General features: G+C 40.8%; 2 protein-coding genes across 17 annotated transcripts in view; one reads left to right on the plus strand and one right to left on the minus strand.

Moving 5' to 3' along the window:
* Positions 1-350: 350 nt before the first annotated feature.
* LOC145505160 (uncharacterized) overlaps positions 351-14,609 on the minus strand; it is a 38,472-nt gene continuing 24,213 nt past the window's right edge. Inside the window, exons 2-4 of the mRNA XM_081486956.1 lie at positions 10,671-11,355; positions 9,973-10,076; positions 351-1,456 (exon numbers count right to left, since the gene is read on the minus strand). Of these exons, the coding sequence (XP_081343082.1) occupies positions 9,992-10,076; positions 10,671-11,355 (770 nt within the window). The 3' untranslated portion in view covers positions 351-1,456; positions 9,973-9,991. The remainder of the gene's footprint in view (positions 1,457-9,972; positions 10,077-10,670; positions 11,356-14,609) is intronic.
* Positions 9,543-14,609, plus strand: part of RC3H1 (ring finger and CCCH-type domains 1) — a 70,882-nt gene continuing 65,815 nt past the window's right edge. For 8 of the 16 annotated variants that reach the window (XR_014054781.1, XM_081493683.1, XM_081493691.1 and 5 more), the window contains exon 1: positions 10,952-11,189. The gene's annotated coding sequence lies outside the window, so the exon portion shown is untranslated. Of the gene's footprint in view, positions 9,908-10,951; positions 11,190-14,609 lie in introns of those variants that run through there. The other 8 variants (XM_081493686.1, XM_081493684.1, XM_081493692.1 and 5 more) reach the window with 3 other exon arrangements.

The raw sequence follows: 14,609 nt of genomic DNA on the forward strand, positions 1-14,609 counted from the left end.
AGTGGTAAAAAAGAATCTGCCTGCCAATGCAGGAGGTGCAGGAGATGTGGATTCTGTCCCTGGGTTGGGAAGATCCCCTGGAGGATGAAACAGTAACCCACTCCAGTATTCTTGCCTGGAGAATCCCATGAACAGAGGAGCCTGGTGGGCCCTGGTCCATAGGGTCGCAAAGAGTCGGACACAACTGAGTGACTGAGCACACGTGAGGCGGTAGCTTACTAAATCACCAATTATTGATATAAACATATCCGTATATACATGTACACACAAGCACACAAATTGATCCACTGAAGTTTGTTGTTTTTTTTTTTTTCCTAAGTTTACCGTTCCTATTGAGAAAAGGAAACTTCTTTCTTTTTTCCAGGTCAAATAAAGGGTATGGTCACAGGTGTTATTAAACAACAGCTATATCATAGTACCTAACCTCAGAGAATAAATTTGAAAATAATGTATTTTGATGAAATGACATTGCGAGAAGGCAATTCAGCCATGTAGAGTCATAAAGGTTCTGTTTAAGGGACTTCTTTTAAAAGATGCTCCCTTATATAGCTTACTGATGAGAAGGAAGTTCTAATCAGGGGCATTGTTCTCCTCTCCATATTGGTTCCTGAATGACCCCTTGTGCTCCTTTGATTTTATCTGATGTTTACAAATCAAAAGTATTAGGAAAATCTGCCCACCTCTGAACTCAGTTTCCCGTTTAGTCTTGTAGAGTCATCTGTTTACGTGACAATTACTCATACAGGATTATTTGCAAATATTATGTCCTGTTGTTGTTCTGGATTACTAATTCCTTGAAAAGGCAGCATCTCTGTCTAATTGTGTTTAACACCAAATATTGGTCATTACATGTAGGGAAGATTTTTAAAGCTGCTGTTGGACCTTATAATAATAAATAGCTTGCCTGGCTACAGCAAATAAAATCTCTCTTCAGGGAAGACAGGTATGACAAACAACAGTGTGGGAGCCAAATCCAGCCCACCAGCATCTCTTTATATCTGCTTTTATAAACAAAGTTGTACTGGAATCCAGTCATGTTCACTAGTTTACACATTGTTTAGAGCTGCTCGCATGCTATAATAACAGAGTTGAGTAGTTGTGGCAGAGACCAGATAGCCTGTAAAGCCTAAAATATTTACTATCTGGCCATTTACCAAAAAATCTTGCTGACCACTGATCTATGTCAGTGGCTCTGATCTCAGATCACAGGATGGGATCTTCTGTAAAATCCCCCAAAAGAAAAATTCCCTGGTCCCACACCAATACCCCAAATCGAAATCTCTGGAGAGCTGGAGATACAGTTTTAAAAGTTCACACAAAATTGAGAATCACCAGTCTAATATAATACACAGTACCTAGTAATTTTGGCTTCCCGGATGGCTCAGTGGTAAAGAATCCGCCTGCCAATGCAGGAGACCAGGAGACATGGGTTCAATCCTTGGGTCGGGAAGATTCCCTGGAGAAGGAAATGGCATCCCACTCCAGTATCCTTGCCTGGAAAATCCCATGGACAGAGGAGCCTGGTGGGCTATGGTCCATGGGGTCACAAAGAGTCAGACATGACTGAGGGACTGAACACACACAAGCACAGTATAATTTTAATAATTTTCATTCACTGAGTGTCTACTACTAATAGATGTCAAGCATTGCACTAGATGCTCAACATGTATTTTCTCATTTACCTACATAAAACCCATCTTAGATACATTTTAATTTAATACATTTAATACATTAAATACATTTACTCCTTATTTTACAGCAAAGGAAATACAGCATTCTAAGGTTAACTTGTACAACACAGCCAGTAAGTAACGGGACAAGTGTTTGCACTAGGTCTTTCTATCTGTCCAAGACTGACAACAGAAGAAAAATACACAGGTGGAAAGAGATGCTGATTCTTATCCCCTGAGATGTGCATTTTCTCTGGGGGAGCTGTAGTATTTCCTGTTACTAATGCTACACAGACCTCCATAACAATGGTTGGCCTAAGTATGACTTAGGCCTAGGTATAACTGCTGAACTCTCCCGTTAAAAGAAGGTAGCACATCTGAGAAAACACTGGAACATTCAAATAAGATGTTATTCAAATTTAGAGGATAACAAAACAGAAACAAACTTATGGAGTAACACGAGGGTGAAAACTCATCTTCAATGAGGAGTATGCCACAGGACATTTTCATATCTGGTTCATGACATGTCTCCCACTGGTAGAGCTCAACTTTAATCCTTAACCTCTTAGAACATCATAAAGAACTCTAAAGACTCACCTAAGCCCAGATCTTAGAAATTAAGGCATGGAGCAAAAGGCAGTTTCCTCTCCATCTTGCTTACAGCACAACTTTCAAATGCTGGTTTCCTGAATGATTTACATATCAATGTCCAACTTTTTCTTAACTGGTTACTTATAACAAGGTAAATCTAATAATGCCTAAGAAATATTGAACATACATTTTTTGCTGCATGATATAATTTGGTTACAAAATGTATTTAACCTCAGTATATCAGAGCAACTAAAGAGCCTCTTGATGAAGATGAAAGAGGAGAATGAAAAAGCTGGCTTAAAACTCAGTATTCAAAAAACTAAGGTCACGGCATCCAGTCCCATCAGTTCATGGCAAATAGATGTGGAAAAATGGAAAACAGTGACTGGTTTTATTTTCGTAGGTTTTAAAATCACTGTGGATGGTGACTGCAGCCATGAAATTAAAAGACACTTGTTCCTTGGAAGAAAAGCTATGACAAACCCAGATGGCATATTAAAAAGCAGAGACATCACTTTGCCAACAAAGGGCCATCTAGTCAAAGCTATGGTTTTTCCAGTAGTCACGTACGGATGTGAGAGTTGGACCATAAAGAAGGCTGAGCACTGAAGAACTGATGTTTTCGAACTGTGGTGCTGGAGAAGACTCTTGAGAGTCCCTTGGACAGCAAGGAGATCAAACCAATCAATCCTAAAGGAAATCAACCCTGAATATTCATTGGAATGACTGATGCTGAAGCTCCAATACTTTGGCCACCTGATGGGAAGAACTGACTCACTGGAAAAGACCCTGATGCTGGGAAAGATTGAGGGCAGGAGGAGAAGGGGTCAAGAGAGGATGAGACGGTTGGATGGCATTATTGACTCAATGGACATGAGTTGGAGCAAACTCCAGAAGATAGTGAAGGACAGGGAAGCCTGGTGTGCTGCACTCCAGGGGCCACAGTTGACTGAGCGGCTGAACAACAGCAACAATATCTACAATTGCTTATTTAGGCAGAGCTCTAAATGCTGTTCAAATCATTAGCTCAATAAAAATGTTTAATCCAGTCACACTAATCTTGGGTCTATTCAAGTTCTAGTATCTGTCTTCTGCTAACTCTCATTGTGATGTGACTTAGATAATTTGGTTTTTATAATTCTAGTATCCTATTTATTGTTGCTAATTTATGCCTCCCAAAGCATTGATATTTTACAGTGCAAGGAGTAATTAGAAAAAGAAAAGCAGCTTCAGATTTCACTGAGTAGATTTAAAATTGTACTTTCACTAGGGTGCCTTTTACTTATGATACTCTAAAAATGAGCACTTATTATTGTTGTGGGCTGAACTGTGTCTATTCATCCCTCTTGCTCCCACCAAAGTCACATGTTATAGCCCCAACTCCGAGTACCTCAGAACATGACTGAATTTGGAGGTAGGGCCTTTGAAGAGATAATTAAGGTAAAATAAGGTTATAGGGGTAGGCCTTAATCTAACATACCTAGTGCCTCTATAAGAAGAGGAGATAGTACACAGATAGACATGATGGTGAAGACCATGTGAAGACAGAGGGAGAAGATGGTTGTCTACAAGCCAAAGAGCAAGGCCTTGGAAAAAACCAAGCCTGCCTATACCTTGATTTGGGACTTCAAGCCTCTAGAATTTTGAGAAAATATCTGTTGTTTAAGCTATCCAATCTGCAGTATTTGTTACCACAGCCCTAGCAAACTAACACAATAATGAAAACGAACAACATTCCAGTGAGTTTTGCCCAATTTAAAAGTGGAGCTACTTTCTCCTATGACACTGTTTAAAGTATTATAGAACCTGGAATGCACCTCTCTGCCTCAAGTTGTCTGATGTCTCTTTCATAAAGGGGTGCTGTTTACTATCACCCTGGAATCGGTCTCAGGAGATCAGTCGAAGTTCAGATATTCTTAATTCATAGGTGGTAGGCCAGTTCAAAGGCAATTACAGGCAGGACTCAGAAACATCATTTTATTTAGCTCTTTTGGAATCAAGTCTACAGGAATCTAGTTCCAGAAATCCCAGAACTAACTTGGCTACATCTTCCATGATCATTTTGGATTGTTACCCTGGATTGAAGGCAACCCCTTAGGTTTATTTTGCAGTTACTAACTCGGGCCTATTTTGAGATTGGACTGTAAAGATTAAGGGCAGGTCAGGAACTATTGATTTCTTCCTATTTTCTTGGAACACCTTCCTCTATTTCTTACCCTACAGATTTATCTTAATGAACACTGGTAAAGAAGTGTAGACCGGGGGAAAATGTAGATTATGGGGAATCTATATACAAGGAAAGGAGGGTGAGAAGGAGAGGACTAACTTGGCCTCCCATATTAATTTACCTAAAGCAATTTACAAAATTCAAATGACTCAGCTCCTGTACCCTCTATTTTGTGCATGTGTTCATTTTTGAGGCTGTCATTCCCTCTGCATACATAAATAATTTACACTGGAGAGGTCTCAGGACCTAGCTGTACTTTCAGTTCAGTTCAGTTGCTCAGTTGTGTCTGACTCTTTGAGACCCATGGACTGCAGCATGCCAGGCTTCCCTGTCCATCACCAACTCCTGGAGCTTACTCAAACTCATGTTCATCACATTGGTGATGACATCTAACCACCTCACTGTCTGTTGTCCTTTTCTCCTCCAACTTTCAATCTTTCCCAGCATCAGGGTCTTTTCCAACAAGTTGGTTCTTCCCATCAAGTGGCCAAAGATTTGGAGTTTTGGCTTCAGCATCAGTCCTTCCAGTGAATATTCAGGACTAATTTCCTTTAGGATGAACTGGTGGGATCTCCTTGCAGTCCAAGGGACTCTCAAGAGTCTTCTCCAACACCACAGTTCAAAAGCATCAATTCTTTGGCCCTCAGCTTTCTTTATAATCCAACTCTCACATCCATACATGACTACTGGAAAAACCATAGCCTTGACTAGATGGACCTTTGTTGACAAAGTAATGTCTCTGCTTTTGAATATGCTGTCTAGGTTGGTCATAACTTTCCTTCCAAGGAGTAAGTGTCTTTTAATTTCATGGTCACAGTCACCATCTGCAGTGATTTTGGAGCCCAAGAAAATAAAGTCTGTCACTGTTTCCATTGTTTCCCCATCAATTTGCCATGAAGTGATGGGACCGGATGCCATGATCTTAGTTTTCTGAATGTTGAGTTTTAAGCCAGCTTTTTCACTCTCCTCTTTTAGTTTCATCAAAAGGCTCTTTAGTTCTTCTTCACTTTCTGCCATGAGGGTGGTGCCATCTGCATATCTGAGGTTATTGTTATTTCTCCTGGCAATCTTGATTCCAGTTCATGCTTCATCCAGCCTGGCATTTTGCATGATGCACTCTGCATATAAGTTAAATAAGCAGGGTGACAATATACAGCCTTGACGTGCTTCTTTCCCGATTTGGAACCAGTCTGTTGTTCCATGTCCAGTTCTAACTGTTGCTTCTTGACCTGCATACAGATTTCTCAGGAGGCAGGTCAGGTGGTCTGGTATTCCCATCTCTTGAAGAATTTTCCACAGTTTGTTCTGATCCACATAGTCAAAGGCTGTAGCATAGTCTATAAAGCAGAAGTAGATGTTTCTCTGGAACTCTCTTGCTTTTTCGATGATCCAACAGATGCTAGCAATATGATCTCTGGTTCCTCTGCCTTTTCTAAATCCATCTGGAACATCTGGAATTTCCCGGTTCATGTACTGTTGAAGCCTGGCTTGGAGAATTTTGAGCATTACTTTGCTAGCGTGTGAGATGAGTGCAATTGTACGGTAGTTTGAACATTCTTTGGCATTGCCTTTCTTTGGGATTGGAATGAAAACTGACCTTTTCCGGTCCTGTGGCCACTGCTGAGTTTTCCAAATTTGCTGGTATATTGAGTTCAGCACTTTGACAGCATCATCTTTTAGGATTTGAAATAGCTCAACTGAAATTCCATCACCTCCACTAGCTTCGTTTGTAGTGATGCTTCCTAAGACCCATTTGATGTCTCCTGTGGAGGTATGGGTCAGCAGTGGCCTGCTGCAGGAGCTCTGGGTGCAGCAGACCTGGGTATGGCATAAGCCCTCTTGGAGGAGATTGCTATTAACCCCACCGTAGAGCCACCAGAACTTACAGAGGACTGAGGAAACAGACTCTTGGAGGGCACAGACAAAACATTGTGAGCACCAGGATCCAGTAGAAAGGGGCAGTGGCCCCACAAGAAACTGACCCAGACATGCCCATGAGTGTCCAGGAGGCTCCAGCTGAGGTATGGGTTGGTAGTGGCCTGCTGCAGGGTCAGAGGCACTGAGTGCAGCAGTGTGTGTATGGGACCTTTCAAAGGAGGTTGCCATTTTCTCATTACCTCCACCATAGTTTGGCCTCAGGTCAAGTAACTGGGAGGGGACACAGCCCTGCCCATCAGAACAAGACCCAGTTTCCCCCTCAGTCTATCTCTCCCATCTGGAAGCTTCCATAAGCTTCTTATCCTTAACCATCAGAGGGCAGACAGACTGAAAACCACAATCAAAGAAAACTAACCAAACTGATTACATGGACCACAGCCTTGAATAGCTCAGTTAAACTATGAGCCATGCCATGTAGGGCTACTTAAGATGGATTGGTCATGGTGGAGATTTCTGACAAAATGTGGTCCACTGGAGAAGAGAATGGCAAACCACTTCAATATTCTTGCCTTGAGAATCCCATGAACAGTATGAAAAGGCAAAAAGGTATGACATTGAAAGATGAACTCCCCAGGTGGGTAAGTGCCCAGTATGCTACTGGAGAAGAGTGGAGAAATAACTCCAGAAAGAATGGAAACAGAGCTAAAGCAAAAACAACGCCCAGTTGTGGATGTGACAGGTAATGGAAGTTTAGTCTGAAGTTTAGTTTAGAGCAGTATTGCATAGGAACCTGGAATGTTAGGTCAGTAAATCAAGGTAAATTGGAAGTGGTCAAACAGGAGATGGCAAGAGTGAACGTCGACATTTTAGGCATCAGCAAACTAAAATGGACTGGAATGGGTGAATTTAACTCAGATGACCATTATATTTACTACTGTGGGCAGGAATCCCTTAGAAGAAATGGAGTAGCCATCACAGTCAACAAAAGAGTCTGAAATGCAGTACTTAGATGCAATCTCAAAAATGACAGAATGATCTCTGTTCGTTTCCAAGGCAAACCATTCAATATCACAGTAATCCAAGTCTATGCCCTGACCAGTAATGCTGAAGAAGCTGAAGTTGAACTGTTCTGTGAAGACCTATAAGACTTTCTAGAACTAATACCCCAAAAAGATGTCCTTTAAATTATAGGGGACTAGAATGCAAAAGTAGGAAGTCAAGAGATGCCTGGAGTAACAGGTAGATTTGGCCTTGGAGTACAAAACAAAGCAGGTCAAAGGCTAACAGAGTTTTGCCAACAGAATGCACTGGTCATAGCAAACACCTTCTTACAACAACACGAGAGAAGACTCTACACATGGACATCACCAGATGGTCAATACCGAAATCAGCTGTACTTTAATAGATCTAATTCAAACTCCATTCTCATATCCTCCATTGAGCCATCTATTTAAAGCTGATTGTACTTATATGCCTCTACGTACAGATCTAACACACAGTATTGACATCTGTCAAAAGGTAGGTTCTATGACATTAGAATGACGATTCCCACTAGTTTTTCCTTTTAATTTTCACAGAACTCTATATTTTTATGCAAGTATCATTAAGTTATTTTATACTCTAGCTGTAGACAAGTACTTCTCATTGTATTCTTCCCACTAGATTATTACATTTCTTTAAGGCAGGGACACATGATTCATTTATTTTTGAATTTTTTCTCCTCTTCCAGTCCTTCCCACTCTCTAGCCCCCCTCCTCAATAACATGGCATTTATCTATAATAAAGAGTTGGGTATATATGTGACCTACCTAACTTATCTTAGTCTCTGTTTCAGCTCTTGCAGTGAGTGAGTTGGTAGCTAAGGTTTTTTTCTAGCCCTAATACAATAAGCAATGCTTTAAGTTGACAATTACACATTCCAGATCAATTTTAAAGCATGTGGTAACTTAAAAAACCACTTAGCATAAACTAAAAAGCATAGCCTATTCTAAATAAATTATCAAAAGAAAAACATTATATAGGCATATCAGAAAACACATTTAAAAGATTTATAAGGCTTTATTCTAACTGATTTGTGTGTGACATTAAAAAACAGCACTAAAATTTTTTTAGGGTTCATGCTAAGAGCAAAACTGTATTTGGTTACTGTCATCCTTATTTGACTGATCAAGAAACTAAAGACTATAACGATATATATCTAAAATGGATTTTTAAAGAACATTTGTATACCTTTTGTGTGCCATGTGCTGTTCTAAGCCCTTTACATGAAATGATGCATTTAATTTTCATAGTATATCAGTAGTAGAGATCAAGGAAGAGTCTAAATTTTTAGAATTAGATAATAAAATATAAGATAAAACCAAATTATTTCAGTTCCGTTAAAGCTACAACATAGTGATTTCTAAGCACAAATGACTATGAGACATTTAAGTTGTCTTTAATAATTTATTCTTAATGAGTTAGCGTAAGGTACTTCTCAAGCACTACTTCACTGTATTAATATAAATTTCACTAGATTAAAACAAATTATATAGTTTAAGCATTTAGAAGCTTAAATATAATTTAAATTTCAACATAATTATTTAATCTTATTCATATAAACTCTCAACACCCTAAAAATAGTTACTATTATTTAACTATAACATAGCAAAAATTTTAAACAGCAGTATCAGGGGAAAAAAGTGTTGAATTCACTAGCTAGAATTCTTAGAGTTAATTTGGGAATAAAATCCAGGATATCTTTCCACTGAATAACCATATTATCTGCTAAATAGACTCAGTCTCATGGGATAAATTATTCTCTGCACTTTATACGTCTATCCTATCTGGGGCATTCAAAGCCTATAAACTACTTTTTGTAGATTAGTTTTTATTGCAAACACTTGTTTTCTTCAAAGGTGGTCTTTTTTGCCAAATGTTTGTTTAATTATATCACTAAAATAAATTTTGGGAAGCCCCTCCATTTTAAACTTATTTTTAACCAAAATAAAAATAAATCTAACTTAAAAATCTTACTTTTTAAGGGAACCTTGAAGCAGGTCTACCTGTCGAGGTGTAACTATTAACAGTTCAAATAAATTATATTATTTAGGTTAACTGTAATGAAAGTTGGCTTACTTGCTTCACCTAAACAGGGAAGTTGGCATGTTTGCCTAGCAACAGCCGCTGAAACCTTCTGTTGTGGAAGGTTCCCTAGGAGTGAGAAGGGAGGAGGAGGAAAAACTGGAGGAACAGATTAATCTGTTTTTCCCAGCAGGAGACTGGAGGCCTGGCTGAGAAGGGAAATGCTATCCAAAAGATAGTCTTTAGATTAGCACACACCCACCTAGTCCTCCATGGTAGCTAGAAATTTGCCCTTGGCAGGACTGGGGTTACTATTTACTGGGTTGAAGAGATGGTTACAGATTCAGCCCACTTCAAAGAGACTAAATTCCAGTCAGTATAAAGACATCAATAGGTCTTCTAGAAAGAAGCTGAAATCTGAGTAGCAGGAGGGTGTTAGCAACTAAAAAGAACTGTTCTCTGCTCAGAATTTAGGAAGGTGTGTGATATATTATTTACAAATAATATAAAAACACTGGCTGTTATAGTAATTGAATTTATCACCTTAAAAGCAGAAGCTTCTCTAAATATAGTACTTCTCTTGGTATTGGGGATGTATGCGGGGAAGAAAGGACAGAACAGCAAAATCTCTCTTCTCTTGGCCAGACCTGAGGAAAAAACAAATGGGTGATAATTCAGAGGAGTATTAATTGGGTGCTTATTCTCTATTCCAGAAGATTTATTTTGAAATTAGGACTGTATGGTATAAGAAGAATCCCATTTCTCTCCTTTCTTAAAAGCAAATATTTGGTTAAACTGAATTGTCTCGAAGGGGTCTCCCATGACCCCAAATGAAAATGGCTTCTTTTCCATAAGGGAATAGAAACTTTCAATAACCACAAAGTTAGCTTTTAGATCCGATTTTTTTCTTCTAAGAGCCAGTTCTTTTCCTGTCCTTCCTCAGACAGCTCTTAATTGGTCACATAGGCCTGGAGAGACGTTTTGAGGCAGCCGAGTGCCCAGGCCTTTGGACTGTTTAGCCCTGTTGGGAGGCTGAATCCTTCAGAGACTCTGTAAAAGGACTGACTAGGGCAAAGCTGGTGTGATCAAGAACCAGGATAAAACGAGATACGAACAATTCTTCTGGGGTTTAGGAGGAGAGACGTGAAAAAGAAACAAGAGTAGAGGGACGAGTTGAGAAAGCCAAGGGGCTAGAGGTGAACGCGGGACCGGTTGGAAACGTCAGAAAATTTTCAATTCACCCTCGCCGTCTGGCCACTTGCCCGCGGGACGCCGAGGCGCTGGGGGACCAGTTCTTCAGCTCAGGGCGTGGGTGCACGCCGGGTCCAGGGGGGGAGCGACGCCACCCTCCCTCCACGGCGTTGGTGGCGGGTGACTCAGAGCTTTGCTCCCGCGCCCGTCCCGCCCCCTTCGCCTGCCCCGCCCCTGGAAGGAGGAGCCTCGCCCTCGTCTCCGCCCCAGTTTCTGGGGCGGGCCGGAGCCCGAGGAAGAGGAAGGGGACGAGGACAACGAGCGACGGGGCGGAGGAGGAGGAGGAGGAAGAGGAGGCAGACCAACAAGATGGCCCCTGCTGCAGGAGCAGCCTCAGCAGCAGGTGGGGGGCCGGAGGCGGCGCTGGTGGTGGCGGCGGCGGCCTTGGCCCGGCGGCCTGGGACAGAGTCAGAGTCGACGGTGGCAGCGGCGGCGGCGGTGGCTGCCCCGGCGGTGGTGACGGCCGCGGGGACTCGGAGCTGAGAGGAGCTACTGCTCGGACCAGCGCGGTGAGCGAGCGGCGGGCGGCGGCGTGGGGAGCCGGGCGGCCGCGGCCCGGCCTCCGTCGGGAACAATGGGCGGCCGCGGCGGGGCAGGGGCTGTCCTCGGCCGCCCTCGGCTCCTCGGCCGTAGCGTCCGCCCGCTCGGCCTCGGGCCCCGCCAGTGGTCCAGGGGCTTGTCAGTGGCCGGCGTCCTTTAGGCCTCAGGCCTCCGCGTGCCGCCGGGAGGGCCTGCAGGAGTGGGTAGGCCGTGGGGAGGTGCAGACGCCGCCCTGGACGAGGGGAGGGCGAGGGAGGCTTCGGCCATAGGGAGGGGGCCACCAGGCTGCCCAGCCCCTCCTGTTAGTCCGAGGACCTCGGCGGGAGCAGAGAGCGCCCGGGGGATGCTTTTTGGACCCTCAGGCTGCGGGGGTGGAGGAGGTGAAGGCGTCTGTAAACAGGCGTCGCCTCTGCCTCTCTGCACCTCAAGGCTGGTCCTTCTCCCCTACCCCTTAAGCGCTCCCCTTCCTTGGCCAAGTGGGTTTTACGAAGTCTGTTTGCCTGGAGCTACTGCAGAGCGAGCCCGGTAGTCTTTTTTTCTTCCCGGCGGCGCTAGGGCGGTTATGTTTGCAGGTGTTTTTTTTAAAAAAATTTGAGTGCACGACAGCAAGCAATCTGCCAGGTGAAATGTGATTATCGACAAAGGATGGCGAGAGAGACAGAGAGCTAAAGGCTGTTCCTCTTTAAACATCTCTAGGCATCGGTTCTCAGTAAACATCAATTGTGTTCTCGTCCAGGATGAGAGTGAAACAAGGGCTCTTTTGGAACAGTAAATAATATAACTCTTGACATCCCAGAATAGTCCCAGAAACTGGAAACAAAGCCGCTTACTGGCAACGCGGAGACAAATTGTAATGTTTGAATAGAACTTTTCTTCAAAGAAACCTTTTTAAATTATTAATGTGCCTCATAAGAAGCAACATTAACTAGATAAAATAGACCTAATGAAGCATTTCTTAAGGAGACAGAAGAGGTTCACCTCCAGGCTAGAACTTGTCTTTTTTTTTTTTTAACAATTTTCAAAAAGTAGAAACAACTGTTCTCTGTTGAATATTTAGGCTTATCAAGACGCATTATAATTGCCCTGTGTCGTGATTTCTGAAACGTCAACAATTAACTACTATTTCTCCTAAACTTAATTTCTCAAGGAGGAAATTATCCAAGTTACTTCTATTTCAGTTTCTACGGCAGTATGGAGAAATTTATATTAAAATTGTTTGAATGCCTCCGAAAGACTGCTTTCCACTATTTAACATTCACTCTCATGGTCCAACTCCTTTGCGTTCTTCACAGGACCTGTGCTATGCAGAGAATATGCCAGTTAATATCTTTTACACAGTTTTAGGGTGAACTTCTAATTAAAATTGTCCATATCTGTTGTAATTCAGAGCATTTTCAGGTTATATGAAGTTTAATGAGAGGCACTGGTCCTTGGTTCTTCCACAAGAACTCACGGTAAATAGACCAGCAATTGAGTAAATGTGGAGGTGGACTATTTTTTTGTTGTTTAGAATTGAAGTATAATAGATGAATATGAATGGCTTTCATTTTGTGTCTAGTATAAATAATGTTGTGGATGTTTTGACTTTAGGTAGTGGGGAAAGAACAGCTTTCACATGGCTCCTGCTGATGTGAATTTTCTGGGGATACATTTCAAAAGGGACATTTTTTAAGTGTTCAAAGTTATAATTTAATCAGTCTTTTTATTTTTTTTTTGCTGAATTTTGTTAGATTGATACAGAGTGCAAGTAATCTCTATATCATAATGATACTTAAATTTATCTGTGACTCTAAACCTATTGGAACAATTGTAGTAACTTATGATTTTGTAAATTTTAAGTGGTCAGTGTGCTTTGTTGTGAAAACAGATCTTGTGTTAAGGACTAATTTGCCTCCTCATCTTCCTGAAAACAAAGATTTTTAAGTGTTGATGGTTTTGTGTTTGAAATTAGATGCTGACTCAACAAGCATTGAGGCTAGGTCCCAATTTCTATTTGATATTAAAAAAGCTCTTGGAGAATTGTGCTTTTGTTTGTGTCAAACTATTTTAAGATGTGATCCCTCAATTGTCATGTCCTCAATATCAATGTTTATTCTGATTATGTCAGTTCAGATATTCTCAAGTGATAATTTAAGAATTTCCTGTAAGAAGTTTTGGGACCATAGCTTAAGAAATAGATTTGTATTTTCAAGGTAATATTAAAAGTTACTATATGTTTCATTCATTTGGAGAAATTTGAAAGGCTTTTTTAAATACATTAAAAATGTAAAATTACAGTTTTTCAAAGCGTATTTATAAAATGAATAAAAATATTTGCATTTATCCCTCCTACTCATCTGTAATATTGGTGGTATTCGCATTTTATATAGGAAGAATCTGAGTCTAAGGAGAAGCTACTATAACTGACAAAAACACCACTTAATAGGTGAAAAAACTTACTCAAATCCAAGTCTTGTGACACAACTTATTAATAGATGTTTTACTACTGCTACTCCTGCTATATGTCCCAAGGTCAAATTTGCATCTCCTGTATGACGGATTTCTTTTTTTTAAACTATGAACTATGTTTTGTAACACTGTGCTTGCCTTTTGCTCTAATATCCTTTCTATTATCATTATTTGTACCCTGCCAGTATTCACTTACAAGTTTGAGAAAGTATTTACTCATGTAAATTACAGAAAAAACACTTGTTTTTGGTTTTAGTACATCTGAATGCCATACATATAGAAACTCATACTGTTTACATAGAACAGATTTGTGGTAATGTTGTAATTGTTTCATGGCTTTAATTTGTTAACTGAATTGTGCCTTTGAAATAAATACTTAGGAAGATTTTAAAATGATTTTAGTAACATTCAATGATGTTAAGGTCAGGTCAGCTTACATTTGAAGTTCTTCATTTATAATTTTTTAAAGCCATAAACCATTTAGAATTCTGCAGCATTTTTTATCTCCAGGTATTAGAGCTTGAAATGGAGTTTGGTGGAGTCTAATGAGTCTTTTCTTGCATATATCTTGGAAGTGATTGGTATCCAGTAAAGTGAAGAATAAACTGATAAATGATCCTTGTTTGGTGGACACTTTGGAGCAGGATGTTCCTTGGCAGGGTATGCTGACCTGGTTTAGCTTTGGCCCTGTCCATGCTCAGGAGTTCAGGTATTCTTTGGGATTGGATTCAAGTGGATTTAAATTCTCAGATTGACCTGCATCAAGACAGTGACAGATTTCAAAATCAGCCTGTTATTAGGATCTACTTTAAGATTACCGTCTCTTTTGTTTAATCCTAAAGTCTAGACTGTATTTGGACTAGCCTCTGAGGGTATAGCATAATATTAATTTTGTCAATCATTTAGATAAAGAAATTTTTCTTATTCCAAAGTTTCTTAAT

Source organism: Giraffa tippelskirchi, chromosome 5 (assembly GCF_054371585.1).
Source record: "Giraffa tippelskirchi isolate mGirTip1 chromosome 5, T2T-mGirTip1v1.2.pri, whole genome shotgun sequence".
Lineage (NCBI taxonomy): Eukaryota > Metazoa > Chordata > Mammalia > Artiodactyla > Giraffidae > Giraffa > Giraffa tippelskirchi.